The 20,690-nt window shown below is 44.3% G+C and overlaps 1 protein-coding gene across 2 annotated transcripts; it reads right to left on the bottom strand.

Annotated features, from left to right (window-relative positions):
* Nucleotides 1-2,956: 2,956 nt before the first annotated feature.
* Nucleotides 2,957-20,345, bottom strand: UNC119 (unc-119 lipid binding chaperone). Of its 2 annotated transcripts, none has more exons than XM_049802779.1 (5): nt 20,197-20,345; nt 9,815-9,928; nt 8,711-8,813; nt 6,743-6,915; nt 2,957-5,843 (listed from the first exon to the last, which is right to left on the bottom strand). In XM_049802779.1, exons 1-5 carry the CDS (start codon nt 20,330-20,332, stop codon nt 5,731-5,733), a joined length of 639 nt encoding a protein of 212 aa, XP_049658736.1. In that variant the 5' UTR covers nt 20,333-20,345; the 3' UTR covers nt 2,957-5,730. The 2 variants fall into 2 exon arrangements, with proteins under 2 accessions (XP_049658736.1, XP_049658738.1); XM_049802781.1 differs by lacking the exon at nt 20,197-20,345 and adding an exon at nt 10,047-10,352.
* Nucleotides 20,346-20,690: the final 345 nt, after the last annotated feature.

Genomic DNA, 20,690 nt, shown 5'->3' with positions numbered 1-20,690 from the left:
GGTAATGGAAAAAGTTAAGCATATTCCCTAGTATGCACACTTATGACTAAGCTGCCAATATTAAATAATTTTAAGCAAGTGTACTCCCTATTTAATCCTTGTATAAATTAATTTTAGTACTCTCCTTCTCCTACAGGAAGACTAAATTGTAACATCTAATTTTCTTTATCCTGAAGTCTCAATCTTTGCTCTCGCTACTTATCTATCTGCAAACAAGTCAAACAGACTAGTTACTGAAGCCAAAGCCACAGAAGTGGATTCGGTGCCAAGGTTCCTTTTCATCCTGGCAACCTACTCCATTTCCTACTGTCCCAAAAGGAAACAAAAGACTCCCAGTTTTCTGAAAACCAGATTCTCTGCATGACAGTGCATTGCATTGCCACTAAATGGGCCACAGTGGATGTTCTTATAGGAAACAAATCAGGTAACTAACAAGATACAAAGAATTATAAATGAATTGGTAAAAATGTTTCTAACATTTTCCCAATGGTATATTAACTAGAATCCTACTTTCCTTCCACAAAAAATATATATTTTTTTATAAATACATTTTAATACAGACAATTCTGATTCTATGCAAAAAAGTCAGTGTCACATTCAAACAGGTTTTCTCAGTGTAGCATTAAGATACAAGCGGACATCACAGTAGGCATTAACACAGTGATTCTAGGGAGGCAGTTAACTACAGCTTGTGAACAGATACACAAACACACAATTTCACCCGCTTAGTCAGACTGTCCTGTTATTTAGAAAGCAACTGAGCTGCAGCTTGAGGCCTAGAGTATCACAGTCTCCAAATATATTTCCATGTTTAGAAAATTATATGAACTGTCAATGATATTTAAGATCTGATTAATATCGAAACATTTGTATAAACTTAGGTAGTGCTTATGCTGGGGGTATAGAAAAGAACTGCTAACAGAAGCTACCAGCTACCTCAAGCTCAAGAGAAAAAGCATTTACACTTGCCATGGCCTTAAAGCTCTTGGTTCCAATTAGCTGAAATTAACTGTTTTCCTGTCCTTGTCCCTCTCCCTCATTTTTTCCCAAAGATAACTTTTACCACTGGAGTCAATGCATGTAAACCTGTCTAGCTTTTGTGCAATACATACAGTTCGAGTCACCCTCCCTTGCCCCCCCATAAAGGATATTAATAATCTCTATAGTTTCATTCCTAACCAGATCTAATTAAAATTGAGCTGTTAACCATATTTTTTCAGGTTATGAATAATTAATAGAACACTTTTATAATACTTATTAAGTATGGGAGCTAGAGGTTAGCATTTCCTTACCTTAAATAGCCCCCAAATAATCTTTACATGATTAAGAGTTCCCTTTAATTTTTGTCATGAAGATTGGAATTTAGTTTTTATGGGTCAACATGTAGCACTATTTCTCAATATACCTTAATAGTCTGTTTGCTCAAAATGAAGGAATTTGGAACTTGGTAACCTGCAATGTTACACACACACAGCCACTGCTTTAACACTCTACACACATTTTTTGAAGTGAAACTCAAATGGAGGACAGAGGTGGTAAATAGAGCTGTCTTACTGACCTGCTCCAAAACAACAGGTAGAGAGAGATTATGAGGAGACTTTCTACATTTAAAATTTAAAAAAAAAAAAAAAAAAAGAAATTCTTATGAGTCAGGGAGAGTGGATTATTCAGTTATTTCATAAATGTCACCACATAAAAGATACATTCACAGAAACAATTTTGGCTTTTGTCACTGATCTGAGAACAAAGTTCCTACAATTTAAACCATACTTATACTTGGTGTGTTAATTTTAAAAATACATTGTTCTCTTGCTGCCACTAAAGTCTGTGAATTATTAGACCACACAGCATAGCAGTTAACCACAAATGTATTACTGTTGCTTTTCTTTAAAAAACCTGAAGTTTAGAGGAATCCAAGACTGATAAAGTGAAAGAATGTGTTGAGTTATAATTTCCTTGTCTCTCAGAAAAATTATGTCACTGTTAGCACTCACAGAGACTTAGTTTCTTTTTCCAAGATTAATTCACTCTGTAAAGTACACATATAATCCTGTCTTATGACAGGAAACAGCTAGTCATTACTAGCAGATAATCTTGGTTAGCTCTTAGATGTTTTCTTTCACTTTCAAAAAGTCAGATCCCGAATTTCCAGACTGGCTTATTAAAACAGAGCTGTAGTGCCAATTAAAATAATTTTAAAAATTAAACTAAAGAAAAAATACAATAATTCTTTTTTCCAGAGCCAATATTTGGTGATTTTGTAGATGAACTTCCCAAGGAAACCCAATAATGATTAATATTAAAATACAAAATAGTAACTAGTCAAGGAGACTAACAAAATCTGTGAACAATGCTGTTAAGAATTGACTTTCGACTGGTTTACAATAAGAATCAGCTGCCAGTTTAAGGGAAGAAAACATGGTTTCATTTTACAGCTGATCTGAGAGCTCTTGCCTCCCTTTCAGATGAAAGCTGAAGTTGTTCAGTGCTGTACAAAGCATGGTCTTTAACATTAAATTTTGTATGTAGTTTTAATGCAAAACAAGGACAGAAGTGGCATTGGAACAGCAACTGTGCTGCAAAAGTTCTTGAAGGTACACTCTTCTAGTGCTGTTTATGTGCAACAATATAAAGTCTGATATCAACACTACACATACTGCTGCATAAACGGGTAGAAAAGCAATGGAACCCCTCCCTTGGACAGTGATTCCCACGTGTTTCTAAACATTGTGGATGTAGATGACCTTAAAGAAATGCAAACAACCTGTTTGAAGTGAAACAGGGAAATAACAGTGATAACTGTTGCAGTGGAATACAGAAAAAAGCACCTTCATTACACTTCCCACAGAAAGCTTTGTTATTTGCCTTGGTTTAAGAATCAGAACTTGTTATTTGGTAGCCAACTGGGGGGGCTTTTAAAAAGTAAAATTCCTCAAACTGAAACACTAAATCTAAAAAAAGTTGAAATTTATTTTATTGAATATGTCCAATATTTGTTTCTGCTTTAAAGTATTCCTAATAATAGAACACAACAAATCCACTCAATAAAATATCTCCTGTATGATTCACACTAAATTTTCTGTTAGCCTGAAGTTATTACCCATAGAATCTGAATTATCAGAACAGTTAGCACAATTCAGGAGATCCTCTTATGTTTAACATCAAACCTACCACAAAACGCAGAGTGTCATAAAGTCCATTCAACAACATACTACATTATTGGGAACAAGGTAACTTCCTCTAGGTTCTTTTTTAAAGGGGCACATCTACCACTCAAGTTTTCCTTGATTACAGTAATATTTTTTATGGAATTACTTTTGGTTTTGAAGTCCAAAGTCCTAAAAGGAGGTAGCATAAAAAAGGAGTAGAACAGGACTATTTCAGATCAGCTGACAGTGATATGCTATACAGAGAGGATACTCAGTATGACAACTCAAGAGTATGCACCAAAGTACAACAACTGCTCTCACCAAAATATACCGAGATGTATATTTCTGTCTGAAATGTACAACTGGCAATTCTGGGCAAGCACCATTTCTAGAAGTCTTTTAAAAAATTTTATGCACAGAAGGGATTATTATGAACAGCAGGTGAGAGTTGAAAGATACCCCCCAAAAAAACTGTATAACATACTACTTATAAACACACATACTCTCTTCTGCCTTCAAATGGGTCTATTTTCTTCTCCAAGAGTTGGAACAAAATTAATAAAAACTTAAACTTGCAAAATGTCTTTGAATATATAGATAGTTTAACAGCCCTGATGCAAAAAAAAAAAAAAGCGGGGGGGTACCCTAGACTTTTTGAAACTATTTTCACCTTTAGTAATTATTGTGCTATAAAACTTAATGATCAGTAGCTCCAAGCATTGTACAAATAATAAGGAAATTCTTTGTAACTCTCAAACAGATAAGTCAGCCATAGGCTAATTATATGATTTAATACACTAGAGACAAAAAATAGTGATAAATACAAGTCTCATTGTGATAATTACTACAAGATACTAGTTCTGTAAAATCAATGAACTTTACATACTTCCTTAGCTATCAATCTTAATACAAAAATTCTGTGCTGTAGCCTAAACTCACTGCATTTTCTTTAGAAAATTGAATCTCTTTCAGAAGTAAAGAAAGCCAAGCCAAATACAAATGGTAACACATTTAATAGTGATCACAACCCCAATAAGAGCACAAAAAACCTCCCTGTTCTTAGGCAGATGGCTACATTTGGAACCATTTGTAGTTCTGTTTGACTTAGGCTGTGACTAGAAAGATGCTAATCACGACTAAAAATGGTATTTTATAAAAATTATTACAATCACACCTATCTGAGGCTAACATATAATGTTCCACTTAAACTCACAGAATTAGACATGGAGACATCAAGTATTTATAGAAATATCTACAAACTGCAACTGCCTTTTATTTTTTTTAAAGTGTCAGTGAACTGACCTTTAGAGTAAGGGTTTCATGACAACAGGCTACCCCACACAGCCTTCTCAGGTCTTGTTTTGCATACACTAGTTTACTCTCTTGATGTTGCTACTTCTTTGTACTTCTATCTTTCTAAGCACATGCTTAAAAACTTGGGCAAAATTGGCCTTAAACTTCTTATAGAGTCTGAAGAGAGACCTCTTGCTAAATTTTTGCTGTGCCTTAAAGTCCTACATTATTAGACTTACTGTTTCACCTGTATTAATATCCAATGCAAAACATTTTTAACAAAGGGAAAACACTGTCATAACATTCTTCAAATTCAGATACAATGGAGAATTGGAAATTCCACACTCTCCAACTGCCCTAGACAAATGAAAGCATTGCTCTAACAAGCAGTGCTGAAGCCCTTATCTTAGTACTGAGCAGAGATGAAACAAAATAGACATGGAAAATGTATAGCATGAATAGGCTGAATGTTAGCTATGTAAAAATGCCAAATAAAGCTAAAATCCTTCAATTTCTCCTGATTATTCTGCAATCAGTTTGCAAAAACTGAAATTAATGGAAAATGCTTATGGAGGTTCACAGCCCCTCAATGCTATTTTGCCTTCATCTGAAATGTAAAAGGACAGTACTGAATTAAAAACAGCTCTGTCATTGAACTGCTGCTCTTCATTGTGAGTTTCAGTGTTTCCAAGATTAAACAGAATATTACATAGAAGGAACAAAACTAAAGGATGAAATACTTATTTAGAGAACTAATCTAAAGATGAAACTTGCTTTTGTAAGATGTTATGCTCCACATTTTCAACTGGATGTACAAGTTAAATTGGCCATGTCTTTGAAGCATTCACAAAGAGAAACAAATAAACAAAACTCTGCATTTGCATCCATCCACTCACGTGGTTTCTCAAATTACATTCTTTGAGAAAGCAATCACATCCTAAAAGATACTTGAGGGCAAGAACACAAACCCACAGAATTAGGGCAAAATCCCCCAGGTCCCACAAGGCCATTTCCAAAGCAGACACTTAAAGAACTTAGGGAAGTGGTATCCAAAGATCATTTACCATTGTAGAACCACTTAAAGTTCTGAAGAATTGGGTCTGCTTCAAAGCTCAGAAAAGATGAGACTGGCAAATTTAGTCATGAAACTCCTACTGTGGCAAAGAGTCCTTGGTTTGTGGATCCTTGTCTGGTTGACATTGTAGGCAATGGAACTGAAGGTGTTGGTATCCCTGACAACTTCAATAGGAAAGGGAAGGCCAGCGCAGGTTGGCTGTCTGTCCTGTGCTCAAGGTCCTCCACTGTATGAATAATCTGCCTTGTTGTGCATCACGAGCTTGTTGTCTACAAAGTAGAAACTGTCCGACTGTGTCTCATATGGATGAAGGATCATCTCTCGAACTGAAGGGGAAAAAAGAAGAAAAGAAAAAAAATTAATCATGTTACACAGAAGCCCTACTGAGGCAACGATCTGCACTGGGTTTCATTTACATTTAATAGCATTGCTCAGATAGCAGCAAACTCTCAAGCGAAAAACCAAAATCAAAATGGGAACCTACCCAAACCATTCGATGCCAGTATCTTTTAAAGAACTCAGACATAATCAAAATATGTTAAGGCACCATACAAAGTGTAAGTGCTCTACCTAATCTCAAAACAGTATCATACTAGAGTTTGTGGGGTTTTGGTTGGGTTTTTTTGTTTGTTTTAAAAAAGGTGATAAAACAGCGAACTCAGAAGAAATTTGTTCTGGTGTGAAAATAAGTAAGCAGCAGTGCATCACTGTATTTTCCACAGACTCTGTAATATTAGTGCTGACATACATGATTAGGGGTTGTAAAGAATATAAGATTACACAGATTTAGTACTCATGCTATTGTATCTTGGGAGAGAGGAGAGAAAATAAAAGTTATGTTCATACTAAAACTAAAACCTCTCCAGCTATCAATATAGCACATCAAACATTAAAACAGAACATGACATTTAAGTCATCCATTTATTGGACGTCTTTTTAATCCTATTTTTTTGGTTGTTTTATAACACAGTTATCTTTTTTTCTCCCTGACACTGAAGCTTCCCTTTTAAGAATTAAAAAAAAACAAAAACCAACAAACCAACTGTTTGGTGGGTGACAAGATACATGCTACTAGAAAACAAAATCCGTGTTAATACAGACACAAAACTGCCTGGAAGTATTCTACCCTACCCACTTTCTACAGACAGCTTTTAAGAAAGGGCTTCCTCAAAACACCTTAGATTAACATTGCTGTGTGGTAACCCAGTAATTAAAGAGAGCTTACTGAGATCCTCAGAGAGCTGTGGGAATTCATAGATGTGCTCACACGTATTTTTACTGCTGGGGATGCAGAACCCAAATTCAAAATCAAAACTCTTAAGCAATTGATCCCGGAAGTAATGCCTCTCAATCATGCGGAAGTTATTAATGGGTTTGTCCCCTACTGTGAATTCCACCCTGAAAAAGAAGGATAAGATTGAAGTGAGCTTTCTTCCTTAAGGAGGATTTTCAACCATTCCTGAAAGGTAGAAGAGAGCTCTTCTAAAAAAAGCCAAAAATCTAAAGCAATGGTACGAACCAAATTATCGTTTCCTCTTTTTCTTAAAGCATGCTATAAGGACACAACATAGCATTACAAATCATAGATTACACTATATTATGATTCATTTTACTCAAAAAAAAAAAAAAAAAGATACATGCAAGACAATTTTACAATCTTAAAATCCTCTTCAGTGAAGAAAAGATCCCTCCAATATTCTGGATAGGCACTTCACTAGATCACTCATTAGACGTTCCTTATTGCTTTGGGGTTTTATACAAGTTACTTTAATTCTTCTGGTGGGTACTAAAAAAAATGCCAGATCTATAGAAAATGGTCTTTCTTCTGTTCCTGCTTTGTAAGTGGTAAAGGGGGACAAGTTTCAGTAAGCACTATATTTAAGTTTCTCTTGCCAAGAAGCATGACCTCTTGGAGAAAGATAGGTATTAGTTACCTACGATACACTATGAGTAAGCCAGGAAGACACTGTTACTAGTCTGGCACAAATCAAAAGTTGGGTATTTACCATTTTAACCAAATAGTGGCCAAAGAGGTGCTAATTGATCCATAACTCTAATTTTTCTTCCAAAACAAAATCAAAATGGTGCACATCTTTAAGATTAGCAGGAAACAGTAATGTGCAACCTTGCTCTAAATATATTCTTTGACAACAAATTTTAATTCTTTTGCATCATAACCAAATGCTGGATTTTAATCAAGCTCTTAAAAATACTTTTTTTTTTTTCAAGCAAGGGTACTGTACATCAGTTCTTGTGAAATACACATTTGCTGCTGAAGACATCTATCAAACTGCACTCCAACGTATATCCAAACTAATGATTTCTGTATACCTGAAACAAACAGGTTTGTGCTGGAAACTGTAACTGATGCTCGATTATAGTATTAGACTTAATGACATAATAGCAATGGGCATAAAGCTCTTCATTACATATACTAATTTAAACTTAAGTGAATGTAAAGAAAAACAAAGACAACAAAGAACCTGTCATGCTATGACCCAATACCCTTCTAAAATCTCCAGTAGAGACAAAGCAGCCCACCAGCCTGCTCTTTGGAGGGCCAGAAGAGGAAACATGAGCCAAAAATTGCATCTCCCCATGCATGCTATTTAACTGCGGATAAATCTGTAGTTAAGTTAGTAGTAATAGCATAGTTAGTAGTAATTACTACTAACTTTTACTAAAGAAACAATACACTCTGTCACCTGTATTACACTAACAATAACTTTGGCCTAAAGCTTTACAGAAAGATACTTTAGGTGTCACGGTTTTGGTTTATTGATAGATGCAAGCAGTACTACCAGACGTGTCGAAGATCATTCTAGTACTTAAAGTGACAAACATTACTTCAACATTTCACATGCATGTATGGATTAATATTTTGGGGAGAATGCAACATGGAGGACTGCAGACACACCTTCCAAAACTGGCAGAGCCTCTGACAAATAGTCTGTCCACCTTATCTTGCCCCTTTTAGCATTCATCTCTCCAACCCCATGCCTATTCCTGAGGTAAATAAGCTAAAGGGATGGAGAAAGCAAGGCACCCAGCAAAGATGTTTGGAGATCCTTTTAATAACAAAAGATCCCTATTAAATCAACTTCCTGAGAGGATCAACAAGCAAGAGCTGTTTTTTGTAAGATTTCAAGTTGTTTCCTGTGCTAGAAAAAGTAGCACAGGAGGAATTACTTACGTGGCTCCCACTTGCCGAAGTCTAAGAAAAGCTGGGGTAAACTGATAGCGTACAAACCGTCCGGCATTGGGGTCAATGTCCTTCTTGTCGTTGTGTTCACGTTCTGGAAAAGTGCAAAGTAAAGCTCCGTCACAATCGTCTGAGAAACAGAAACTCGGTGAAAACACTTGCAGTCGTACATTATTGAGTCATATAAGCCAAGGAACTATTCTGAGAAAGCCCGATGATGTGCTTACCCTCTTCCTGTCCTCTCTAAGGCATCCGCTACTGGTCACTCAGAGACAGAGTATTGCAAGATGGCCCTTTGGTTTGATACACTTCTTATTTTCTGAAGTGACTTACTGCTCCTACCTCTGATTCAGGATTGCAGTGTGACTCCGAACAAGGCATTTCACCTTAGCGTGTCTGCTTTGCTATCTATAAGCTACAGAAAACTTCCCCTCACTTGCAGGGAGATGGGGAAGACTTAAAAGAGCACTTGATCAGGAAAAGAACAGTTGCGCCGGGTTTTTATTACCACTGGCAACAGGTAACATTTTGATGGTTACAAGTAACACCTAAAAATTATCAAGAGGGGAAAAAAAAAAAAGCAGCAAACTTTCAGTTTGTCTAATTTGCACAATTGACCAAGTTTCTCCCTTTTGGAAATACCATTTTCCTGACTGCTGAGTGAAAGATGTTAGACTAGCAGTTAAACTATGTACAGGGGGACTAGCTGATGAACAGCCAAGAAGCGAACACACGGTGATCTCCTCCTCCTCTGCTTCTGTTTACAACATCCATCTGTCCTTTCTCATCACAGATGGCAATCATCAGAATACAGCAGCAACGAGTTCTGTTCAGTGTGTTGGTACAGAGGGACACCCGAATGGTATTTCTGCTGCAAGCTGGGACTCTAGCCCTCTTGCAGTTGAGAGTATCTCCTATTTTGAGGAAATGTATCGAGTAAAAGGAGTGTGGGCATGGTTAATGGTTGGACTCGATGATGTTGAAGGTCTTTCCCAACCTAAATGATTCTATGATTCTATGAGTGGGAGAAGGCAAAAGGAAGCAGACACTAGCAGTTGTTTGTTCATTAAAACAGTATTTTGTGTGTGCACTCACCTGAAGCTGCTGGTTTGGTGATTTCAAACAAGACTGTGCCAGATTCCATGTCCCGGATTTTGAACCTGGTGAAGTCTATCTTGTAAACATTTTCCTCTGGAGTGCACAAATAATCTGCAGAGGAAAACAAATTTAAATGAAGGCTGCCCAGAACTACCAGGTATTTCTGGCTATTCTTTGGAGGTCACAACCCCAAACGCATCTCCACTACTACTTTGTTTTTAATCCAAACCTGATGTCTAGGAAGACAATCTCGGTTCTGAATGCTTACTCTGCCCTGCTTGGACAGGACAGGGGCAAGGCTTTTCTCCCTCAGCGCTAGGAGGTCATCACCCTTTTCCAACCCTGTGCCAGCATCTTCTGCATCCATTTCCCCTCAGGGTATTGAGAATAGTCAGCACCTCCATCAAATCCTAGCCTTTTCAGTGTAAGAGGCTTTGCCTGTTTTAAAAACTGCCCTCTGGCAGAATGCAAGTGCTAAGCAGCTTTGTGAGCACTAAGCTGACTGCGCTTAACTGGAACATAAGTGTCCCCCCTTGTGCCATCTCCCCTGTCTCCGACCCTCTGCAGACAGAGGACGGCCTCTTCTCTCCACCGATGCTTGTCCCATGCAAAGACTTATTTTCCTCGGCACTGAAAACAGCGTTGAAGCCTTTCCCTGCATTAGGAAACCAGTCTGTGAACAGAGCCCTTCCCTGCTTCCACCAGAGTCAGTATCTTTGGGAGAAAGTCCTTGTTTCTGGCTTCAGCCTTGTTGTGCCCCAAGACAGCTTCCCGGCCTGCGTATCAGCCTCCTCTCTGGGGAAAGAGCAGTGGTACTTGATTGACAGCAGCTCCAATAACTTACTTTATCCTGTCAAATCTAAATAAATGTTGTATGTATACAGGCTGGGTTAGCTTTTGAACGACTGTGCATCTGCATGTTGTAAGAGACTTGTTTTGGAGGTTCTAAGGTGAAAGTAATACTTTAACATTCTAATTCTAAGCCCTTTCTCAGCTACTAATTCCTGCTGTTAGTCTGGGTTAATCACTTCTGTCTGCTTTCCTATTTCTAAAATTCAAATATACCCATCCACCTAAGAGCTTATTCATTGACTATATCAAAACAAGTTGCAGTGTCCTCAGAGATCATACCTGCCCATTACAACCCCTCCTTCAGCGCCGGTATAACAAATCGGGTACCTACATTATGGTCAGGGGTTACGGTCCATGGGCGGTGGTTAGCACATCCCATAGATAAGGAGTTAATAAAAGATTGCTGTGGCGTAGTAAAACATCCCAAATGCCAGGCATTGCGACAACCAGACAGCAAGGCCCTCATGCTGGGATCTGTAATTACAGAAATCAGGCCCCCATGTAGTGAGAGACAAAGCTAGCTGGAGTCAGCACTATGGAAGATTGCTCCTAGGCGCCGCTGAGCATGAACTGCACATCTAGCACCTGTAGTTTCCTAGAAGCCTTCTAGTCTTTGCAAACCTCCTTAGAAGCCTTCTAGTCTTTGCAAACCTCCTTAACTTGGAGAACTGTCCGAGTGCTCACTGGTACAAGGAACTGAGGTGTTAAACGTACTCTCTGGAGGGTTTTACTGCTCTTCTTCATCACCACCATATGTGAATGCTCAAAGGAATGGGCTTTAAGAGAGAGGACTGTGTTCAAAGCATCTCTGGCATTTGGCAGGGAGGTTTCCCTTTCCTATCAACCCAGCACAAAGAGAAACTAACACCAGTACCCACGCTATCAGGAAGAACAAGATGAAAGCTCAACCTTCTTACTACCACAAGAAAATGCAAGCCTACTGTTAAATAGCTGAAGAATTGCACAAAATCTTCTTTTCTGCCCTTAACAGCAGCCAAGGAGATGGGACAGAAATTTAAATCAACCCCTTGCCTTAAGCCCCAAGGTTTAGCAATCCTCAGGTAGACGTCCTGCAATTACACGATGATTTTAGGTTCTTAACGCATCAGCCAGCCCAAATTCTTAACCCGTCCCACAACTTCCCAGCTCAGAGCCGCCGCATGCAAAACACTAATTGCCAGAAGCAGGCACAGCTTCCCACAGTCCCGGCTTCGCCTCCCTCGGCCGCGCTCGGACCAGCTGCTCTCCACGAAGGCAAAGGGCTGTACCAGAACAGGCTGGCGGTCGCCTGGGAGCCCGGGACACCTTCCCTAGAGCACGCAGGCAAAGTCTGAAGCCTCGTTTGTCTGCAAGTTAATAATTAAGTGTTTTTCCTCCTGCAGAATTCCTGCCCATCCAGCACCATGGCAACAGCTTTATCCCCCTCCTTGGCAGTAGCGTTGCTGCAGTAACAGTGTCCATGACTCATCTGGAAGAGAGGAGAGCCAAGCAGAGCCATCGAAGAGGAGTAAACCCCGGGCAGAATCCCTACCAGGCTCCTGCTCACTGATGTTTCCACCCCTGCGCTATATTTTCCAACTCTTTTTGCACTGAAAATATTTTAAACCTTTTTTTTAAAAAAAAAAAAAATCAACATGCCAGTATGTAACTGGATGACATCTAGGAAGATTAGCTGCCAGAGTACTGCAATCAAGTGGTTTTTTCCTCCCCTGGCAGTGCCCAGTCTCCTAGCAGGACAAAAAAAAAAAAAAAAAAAGAGGTATATATATTCCTCTCAGTCTGTATTAAATTTGCTTGCTGCGATTCCTGTTCAAAAGTCAATCAAAGTAGCCACATGCTGGTTTTTTTCCCCATACGTAACAGAAGCCTGCAGCTACATTGGAAGGTCTTATTGCGAATGGGCTGCTTGCAATTGGCAGATACTTCTGCTTAGCTGAGCACTGTCAAATTTGCTAATCTCATCCCATACACACTTATTTTTAAATTACTGTAGGGCCCAGTTGCCCACACTTCCGTGACACACTTAAATGTATCATCTGCTTTCATTATCCTAATTCACCGTCAGCACAATTTGGGGAATGGAGGCAGCATCCGTGTCTATTTTAGTTAGACATAAGGCAGCTCAAACCTCCATCGAGTGAAGTGGATCATTACAGGAAAGGTAGGATTGGTCTCTCAGGACAGAACATTTTCTCGTTACTTCCACTTCCTCTGAAGCAGGCTGCATTGTTTCCTCGTTAATAACCAAATAATCACTGAACAAACCTTCAGTACTCACCTGAGCACACTCTGAACAAAGGATGAAGGGATGGACACATCATCACTGTCTTAGGAAACCCAGCAGATTGGCTTTTGTCCTGAAGTACCCACATTAAGAGTGCAAAAACAGGTCACAAAAGAGGAGCATTTCCTACTCCTTCCTAAAGCCCAGTGAATTGCCATATCCCAGACCTCCACACCCAAACTCTTCCTGGAAGGAATTCACCCACTGAGTTGGACTTGTTCTTAAAGAAAAGAGCAAACTCTTGCAACTTGGGCAAGCCTGGTATTAGCAGCTACTTTTCACTCACATATCACTATTCCTGCTCGTGCCTCTGCAGCTTCTTTCCCATAATCTCTGTATCATGCCCAAAGATCTGCAACTCCCCACTGTTAGAGACATTTTCTCTCTTAAGTTCTACCATGGTTTGGAAGTGTTTGGAAGCACAACTAGCAACACTGTGGTGGTCTGAGGAAGCAGCAGAGGTGATGGACTTCCCGAGCCAGACACAACGGATTCCTTCCCGAATTCTCCTATTCCCTTTGTATGAAAAAGTGATTCCAAAAAAACTCCAAAGAGCAATCTGTAGCAAAGCATTTGTTAAGAGGTGTCTGTCTAGCTTTGTTATCAGAAACAGTGGATGCTCATTCCCTGTTTACAGTTCCGAGGTGGTACCTTGGTCCAATCCAGAGAAGAGCGGGTTCTCACCCAGGAAACTTTCCTCCCCTCCCAAGACCAACCAAGATTGCAAAAGAAACCGGCAAATCACCCTCGAAAATGACAGCAGGCACTGTCTATTCTCTTGTGAACAATGGTACACTGTGAACCCTGGTGCGTATTTCCAGCCTTGTATTTTTGCAAGCTGGTCTTACAAAGGAGCACAAAAGGTGAGGGAAACACAGTGCTAGATAATAGAAGAAAGCTAATGAAGGCACTTTCTCCTCTTGCCCCTCTCCCTGTTATTTCAGTTATCCAATGGATGAGATTAGGTGTTTGATCCTCATCAGAGAAAGCTAAAAGTCGATCCTATATTTTCAGGTTTCCTTTGCAACCACCCCACCAGGCACATTTTATCAAGAGGACTTCATGGGCAATAGGGTTAGCACTCCTTGTTGTACTCCTTTCTCCCTTCTCCTTCTCTGCAACCAGGAGAAAGCACGTGTCCCCTCTCACAGACATTACAGATATTTCTGCAATGCTCATCAGAGCATCTAAGCTCAGATCAGGCAGCTCCTACTTTAAGGCTTTAATAGCCCACAAAGGAAAGCAGAGTGTACCTGGGGTAAGAAAGAACTCAAAATCTGGTCATGAAAATGGGTGTAAATCAGGAGGATGCTGTACAAGAAACTGATGCAACAGCAGTGACCTCTAATAGGGACGTCTTCCCCAGCACAGGCAATAACAAGAATTTGGGGAATGAGAAGGCTCCTGTAGCTATGCAGGCCTATTTCTTAACACGCATTAGCCAACAAGGTCAGAAGCTATTTTGAAGACCACTCCTAAGACATTAGCCAGGTATAAAGCAAAGACAACTGCAGATGAATTACTAGGAGCTGGAGATTAGGAGATTATCAGATTGAAGAGCCTCAGGAGGAAGTGAACAAAAATAGCACGAACCCCATGAAGATGCAGAGCAGTGACGCAGGACAGAGTGCAAGACCTCGAGGGGAAGGCAGGGCAAGTTTCGAGCAGTACTGATATGCCTGCTCAGACAACCAGAGTTCAATTAAAGAAAAAACAACCATTTCCCCTGCCCTCTGCCTCAGGAGTTCATGTCCCATAAAGAGAGGGGCAGAGAAACAAGCTTAAGCTAGCCAGGATCCACTCCATTTCTAAAGCCGTGGGGTTTGGATAAGCAAAGACAGTGGGGGTAAATGGGGAGGGAGGTACCTGCAGCCCTCCCACCTAGCTCAGTAATTAGGCTGCTGTGAATGCCCCAGAGGAAAAATCCCACACCAGGAGGATCCCACGAGAGTTTTTCTGCAGCGGCACATTTACTGACCGACATTGTGAATGAAGCAGAGGGGTGCATCCCAGCGGGCTCCGAGCTGGGGCATTTACAAAGGTCCCCATAGCCCGTAAGGTGTACCCACCTGGCAGCGTGCCTTGCACCGCATCCTACTGCGCAGCTCACCAGGCTCTGCTTTTTGTGGCTGCCTGCTTTTTTTTTTTTTTTTTTTTGCTAGAGCTTTCCAGACTTCACCCTCTCGCAATTAATCTGATCGCAGCCCTCCAGGCCTTGTTAAGGAAAGATGGAGCTGCTCTTCCCCTGTCCCCAAGGCATCCAAACACTCTTTCCTGCCCTCTCGTTCATGCTGATTGCAGTCAAAGTCTGAAAACAAGCGCACAACATTAACGAAATCAGCTCACTTTGCCCTTACACAAAGCTAAGCCAGAGCACTTGGGCCCTGCCCAAGCCCCCAGGCTGACTCCCCCAGGGTATACCACAGCATTCCTCTTACCTTTGCCATTTCCACCGGGGATGGCCCAAACTCACAACACTGGCAGAAGGAAGAATCCACTCAGCTGCCAGCCCGGCGCCCTGTGCTACACACATGCCACGTGTGCTGCCCTGGAAATCTTAACAGTCCATATTATACTGCGAGACTACTAAAAATACCCTTCGTCTACACAACACTTCGAGTTGCACGTTATCACAAAGCCTTGAAAAGGTTCATAACGTATGTGGTGTTGCCGAGGAAAGGAGTCACGGTGAGAGCAGCTTGACACAGCTCTGGGATATTGCTCTGTGACAAGAAATCAGCATATCAAAACGCTTTTACACATCACAGCCCTGGAGAACTCAGAACAGTGATTCATTAACCTCCTCACAAACAACCCCAGCTAATCAGAGCTCCTCATACAATAAATTTTCCTAATTAATTGGGGAAGGAAAGGAAAGTCATGGTCCAGGAGCAGCTTTGAAGATTGATTTGTGCACCTCAGCTTCCCATTAACGCTACAGGGAAACTGGTAGGAAAGTCACCCACAAAGGGTCTGCCCTGACCGACCTGTCGAGGCAGCCCTCTGCCAAGCTGGCCTTCAGCTAAAGCTGCCAAGAGAAGTCTCACAGAAATCCTAAATGACAGGTCGGGGAAGAGATTAGTTTCAGAAATGATTAAGTGTGTGTGCGTTCCTTATTTTTAGGTTTCGTTTTGTAATTGTTTCCAAGTATGTAATCAATTATTTAACCCGTTGGTTTGCTAAAATAAAATAAGCTTTAGAATAAAGCTTAAAATATAAGCTGTAATCTACCCTTACAAACCGTACAGGTGCCTGAAGCTGTGACAAGCAGGGCTGCCTCGGAGGCTGAAGCTTGCTTTTCGTTACGTATCTGTTTGAAGCCTAGTAGTATTGCACACCGGCAAAAAGGGATGGCGTTACCAGGGCTGTAATATCATCTTCCTGCTGACCACCGATGACTCTAGCACCAAAGATGGAGGAAGAAATTAAAGCTCTGCTTGAATTAACCTTGCCCTGCAGCTAACGTGGGAGTAGCACAGCGTGACCCAGCAAAGCTGCGAGATGCAGCATGGTTGACGATATGAGGAACGGTGCCCAGGGATGACAGGCCCCAGCTCCTCAGCTGGCTCCATGAGGCAGGACGTGGCATTTGCAGACAGCGATATCCCAATAACTGCAGACAGACTCCTCCGATCCTCTGGCTGCTTCGGTAATTAATTGCAATTTGAACTGAGCTCTGCCCCGCTCCTTTGCTAATCCTAAATTAATCGCGTCATAAGGTTTTTCCTCTTTTTGTAACTGCAGTTGTGTGAGCAAGTAACAAATCTTGCTAATTGCAAAGAAAACGGTTCATTCGCCTTACATCTAATCCAGCTGGAGCAGCGCCAGAGCCAGCTCAGCCAAAAGGCCCAGATATTCCAAGGCAGCACCCCAGGTCCGTCAGGCTGGAACCCTAGCGTGCCCGGAAACGTTATGACCCAGAGCTGCTGGAGAATTTAACATTGAAAGGACGCAGCACATGCAGGACAGTTTGCACAACTCCCCCTTTAAGCCTATTAGATGCACATTAAGAGCAGAGCCCAGCTGGCTTTTCTGGCTGGTTACAGACGGGGTTTCTCTGGGTTAGCAGTAAGCGTGCTTTTGCCACAGAGCCACATCCTGCATCTCCACCCTCCCAGCCTGAGACTGTTAACATTTGGTCATTTATCAGCTGTACCTATTGGAAGAGGAAAGCCCAGCTGTGTTTCCCGATGCAAAAGCAAAGGCTTTTCCCTGGACCCAAACGCCAGAGCAGGGCTAACAGCCTGCCTGTAGCCTGCCTGCATGCTGCCTGGTCGACAGATACCAACCACAACCAGCAGTTTGGCTCTGCAGACACCCAACTCTTCCAGGGCCGAAGGGCGAGCAGATTTGCCCAGCGTTATCAGGAAGCATCGAGGAGCTCCGCAGCAGGCAGAGCAAGCATAAGATGGCAAATCCTGGCTCCAAAAGAGCATCTGCAAGATCAGCACACCCCAGGCGCATGGAGGGCTGCAAGGGCCCTCCCGGGTGCGAGCATGGTGCCCTGCTGCCACAGGCAGCCACGTTATGGAATCCCTTTTGTAACTGGGTCCATAACCGTGCTCCATACAGTAGCTAGGATTCTGCCTTTCCCCACACAAGCCGGAAGGCCATTCAGAAACACACGGGCTACTTGTGGCGTAAGCATTTCTAAAAGACACATTTCTGTAGTACCAAGCCCTTCTCCAGCATGGTTTATCCAGGGCTCTGTCTGCTGAAGCAATGTTAAAATGTGGCCAGACCGCTTCAGGTCCCTGGGCAGCACACAGTTCAACCGCAGTCCCTCAACAGCACGAGCTACCGTGTTACTGGTCCGTGAGTTTGGATGAAGATGAATCATCCTCCACCTGGAACAACAAAGAACATCCAGGGCACCAGGACATTTCTGCTGCAACCCCACCATCAATTCCCCCTTCAACTTCAAACTGCCTGGAGCACCACAACTTTAGGCATCAAAACCAGAATTGCTGAAATCGGGCGTCATGTCTGCCTCAACTCAGCATCTCCAAGGGAGAGGTTGAAGCTGGGGTAGCCATGAACTTCTCTCCCACAGTCTGGTCCTTCCTCCTCCCTGCAGCACCCTCCACTTGGAGCAGAAGGCTGGAACAGTTTCATGTCGGTATTTTTGGCAATCTGTTTTGAAGAGCTTGCTGTAGCACGTGGAAATGAGAAAAGGCCAGAGAATGCCCCAAGTAATCATTACATGTTAAGGAACAGAAAAACATTCTTGTATCTTTGCTCTTTATGTTAAACCTACCAGGTTGAAAACCGAGTTTGAGAAGGGGTGCTGCAAAATACTCCTAGGTAATAAAATACAACATGCTCAACCTGTATCCCCAAGCACACACTGAGGATTTCAGGTGCAGAGAGCATTTGCTGGCTCCCATGTTCCCAGCAGGATAGACAAGCACTTCCCTTGGGAAGGCATTACCCATGGCTCATCACAGTACCTGGTTCTTGTTCGGCACGATCCATCCACACCCCCTACGCTACCAGCAAGTGCCATAGCAGGAGGAGAGCAAAACATTTTCATGCATTTCACATCTTCCCTGTGCTCCAGAGAGCAATGCCCCATGGTTGGAAGAGGCAGGCGACAACCAGCTCCACTCCCAGCCTGGCTTTGACACCAGGGTGACCAGCTTGGCCTTCCCTGCACACTGGGAACGCGGGCGCTTACCAAGAGCCACGCACCATCCACCTTGAGAGGTCTGCACGTCCCGGGAGCGAGGGTACAGGGCGGCCATGTGCCTGCAGCCCCTCCAGACAGCACCACCGAAGGCAGGGACGTGCAGGCTACCCTAAAGCAAGCGTGCAAAGTGCTTAATGCGACCGTCGCTTGGATTCACCACCTAACTGCTGCTCCTCAAGAGTATGCTGGCAGTGCGCTTCAGTGCCTGCTGCACAGCTCTCCCTGCCACAGGCAGGGGATTTCTGGGCCTGGGCAGTGAATCACACTGCTGCAGCCCATCAGAGCATCTCAGCGAGGAGAAGGGGAGCCAAGGACTCCCCCAGCATCAGCAGCCCCTCCTTCAGAAAAGCCTCCATAACCCCTTCCTGAGGACTAACACCGAGTCCCCGCAGGGCTTTCCTTCTTCCACCCTGCTCACCGCACACAGGGCCCACGGGGCTGCCTGCACGCACCGATACTCACAGCCGCATCCTTCCTCTCCGGGGCTCTCGTCATGCCGCACGGCCTGGCCTGCGACACGAAACCTGCTTCTAACGCCACATCGCAGAGCGCTCCCAGGCAAAGAGGAGCATGGCCGGACACCCAGGCCAGCCTCCTCCTCCCTGCCAGAAATCGCCTTCCCCTGCCCAACCTGCTGCCCACAGAGAGACCACCCAAAGGTCCCAGGACACGCAAAAAGACCTTTTTGGGGACAGCGGGGGCTCAGCCCACCCCTGGGCATTACTGAGGCCAAGCTGGCCTGAGGCACATGCCTTCTCCCAGCCCAGCGTGCTGCAACCTCGACAGGTCCAACGCAGCCGCCCGGTCCTGACCGAGCTGTTCTGCCAAGCACAGCAAACCTTCCAGCCGGCACGCTCCTATGCCTGCCACCTCCTGAGGATGCTCTCAAGACCAGCGGTGCTATACTGGGGAAGGAGAAACTGGGGAGAGGGGGGGGGGCTGCAGTGGAGCCCCCTCATATTGCAGCCATGGATCCAGTCTGCCCCCCCCCCCCCCCCCCCCCCCCCGCCAGCCCCACTGCTGTGGGCACAGGCTAGGGGCTCAGCTTGGCCCAGGCCTATGCACAGGGGCACAAATACAGGAGAGGGGCGATGGGGGGACATCTCACCACCGACCTCCAGCCCCGGGGAGGGGGGGGGGGGTGGGGGGTGGGGAGCTGCTCCACAGCCTGTGCATCCCTGGGGCTGAGGGGAGGCGGGTTGGGGGGGGGGGGGGGGGGGGGGGGGACAGCATCCCCAGCCCTGAGCCTCAGGTCCGGGCATCCCCTGGGGGAGGATAGGTCCTTGATCCTTAGATGGCACCCATCCCCGGGGAGGACCCTGTTCCCTGCGGTCCTGCATCCCCACTCCTTATCCCCCCAAGGAGGGGGGACCGGCTCCCCCTGCCGCCTTCCTCTCCCCCCCCCCCCCCCCCCCCCAGCGGATAACCCCAAAAGAAACGCAGTCCCCATCCCCTACCCCGAGCCCTCCACCTCCCCCCTGTCCCATATCTCCTCTCCTTCCCCCCCCCCAAAAAAAAAAAAGCCCCCGGGGCAGCCCCCTCCCCAGCACGTACCGCTGGTGACCCGCTGCAGCCCCAGCACATCGTCGGGCCCGATGAGCGTCTTGCGGCCCAGCTCCTCTTCGGTACGCGCTGCTGCTGCTGCCGCCGCCGCCCCCCCCCCGGCCCCACCGCTCTTCTTCACCTTCATGGCCCCACCGACGTCGCCGTCACCGCCGGTGTGAGCGGTCCCGGCCCCGCTGCGCGCCGCCGCCCGCCCCGCCGCACCGGGAGGGGCATCGCCACCCCGCCCGCCCCGCGGACCGCCCCCCGCCCGGCCCAGCACCGCCCGGCGACTGGGGGGGGGGGGGGGGGGGGGGTAAAGCCATAACCACCCCCCCAACAGCCTGAGGCTAACACACTGAATGGAGGAGCTGGACCCCATTAAGCTGTAAGTGCCCCCCCCAGGCTCTGCCCCAATACCCATCAATGAGACACCCCATTAAGAACTGTGTCCATCCCCCCCCCCCGCAACAGCTGAACCTCCTACCTGGCCCCCACAATAAACG

The sequence above is a fragment of the Accipiter gentilis genome, chromosome 6 (assembly GCF_929443795.1).
Source record: "Accipiter gentilis chromosome 6, bAccGen1.1, whole genome shotgun sequence".
NCBI lineage: Eukaryota > Metazoa > Chordata > Aves > Accipitriformes > Accipitridae > Astur > Astur gentilis.
The sequence above is the reverse complement of the archived record's forward strand: the minus strand, read 5'-3'. Positions and strand labels throughout refer to the sequence as shown.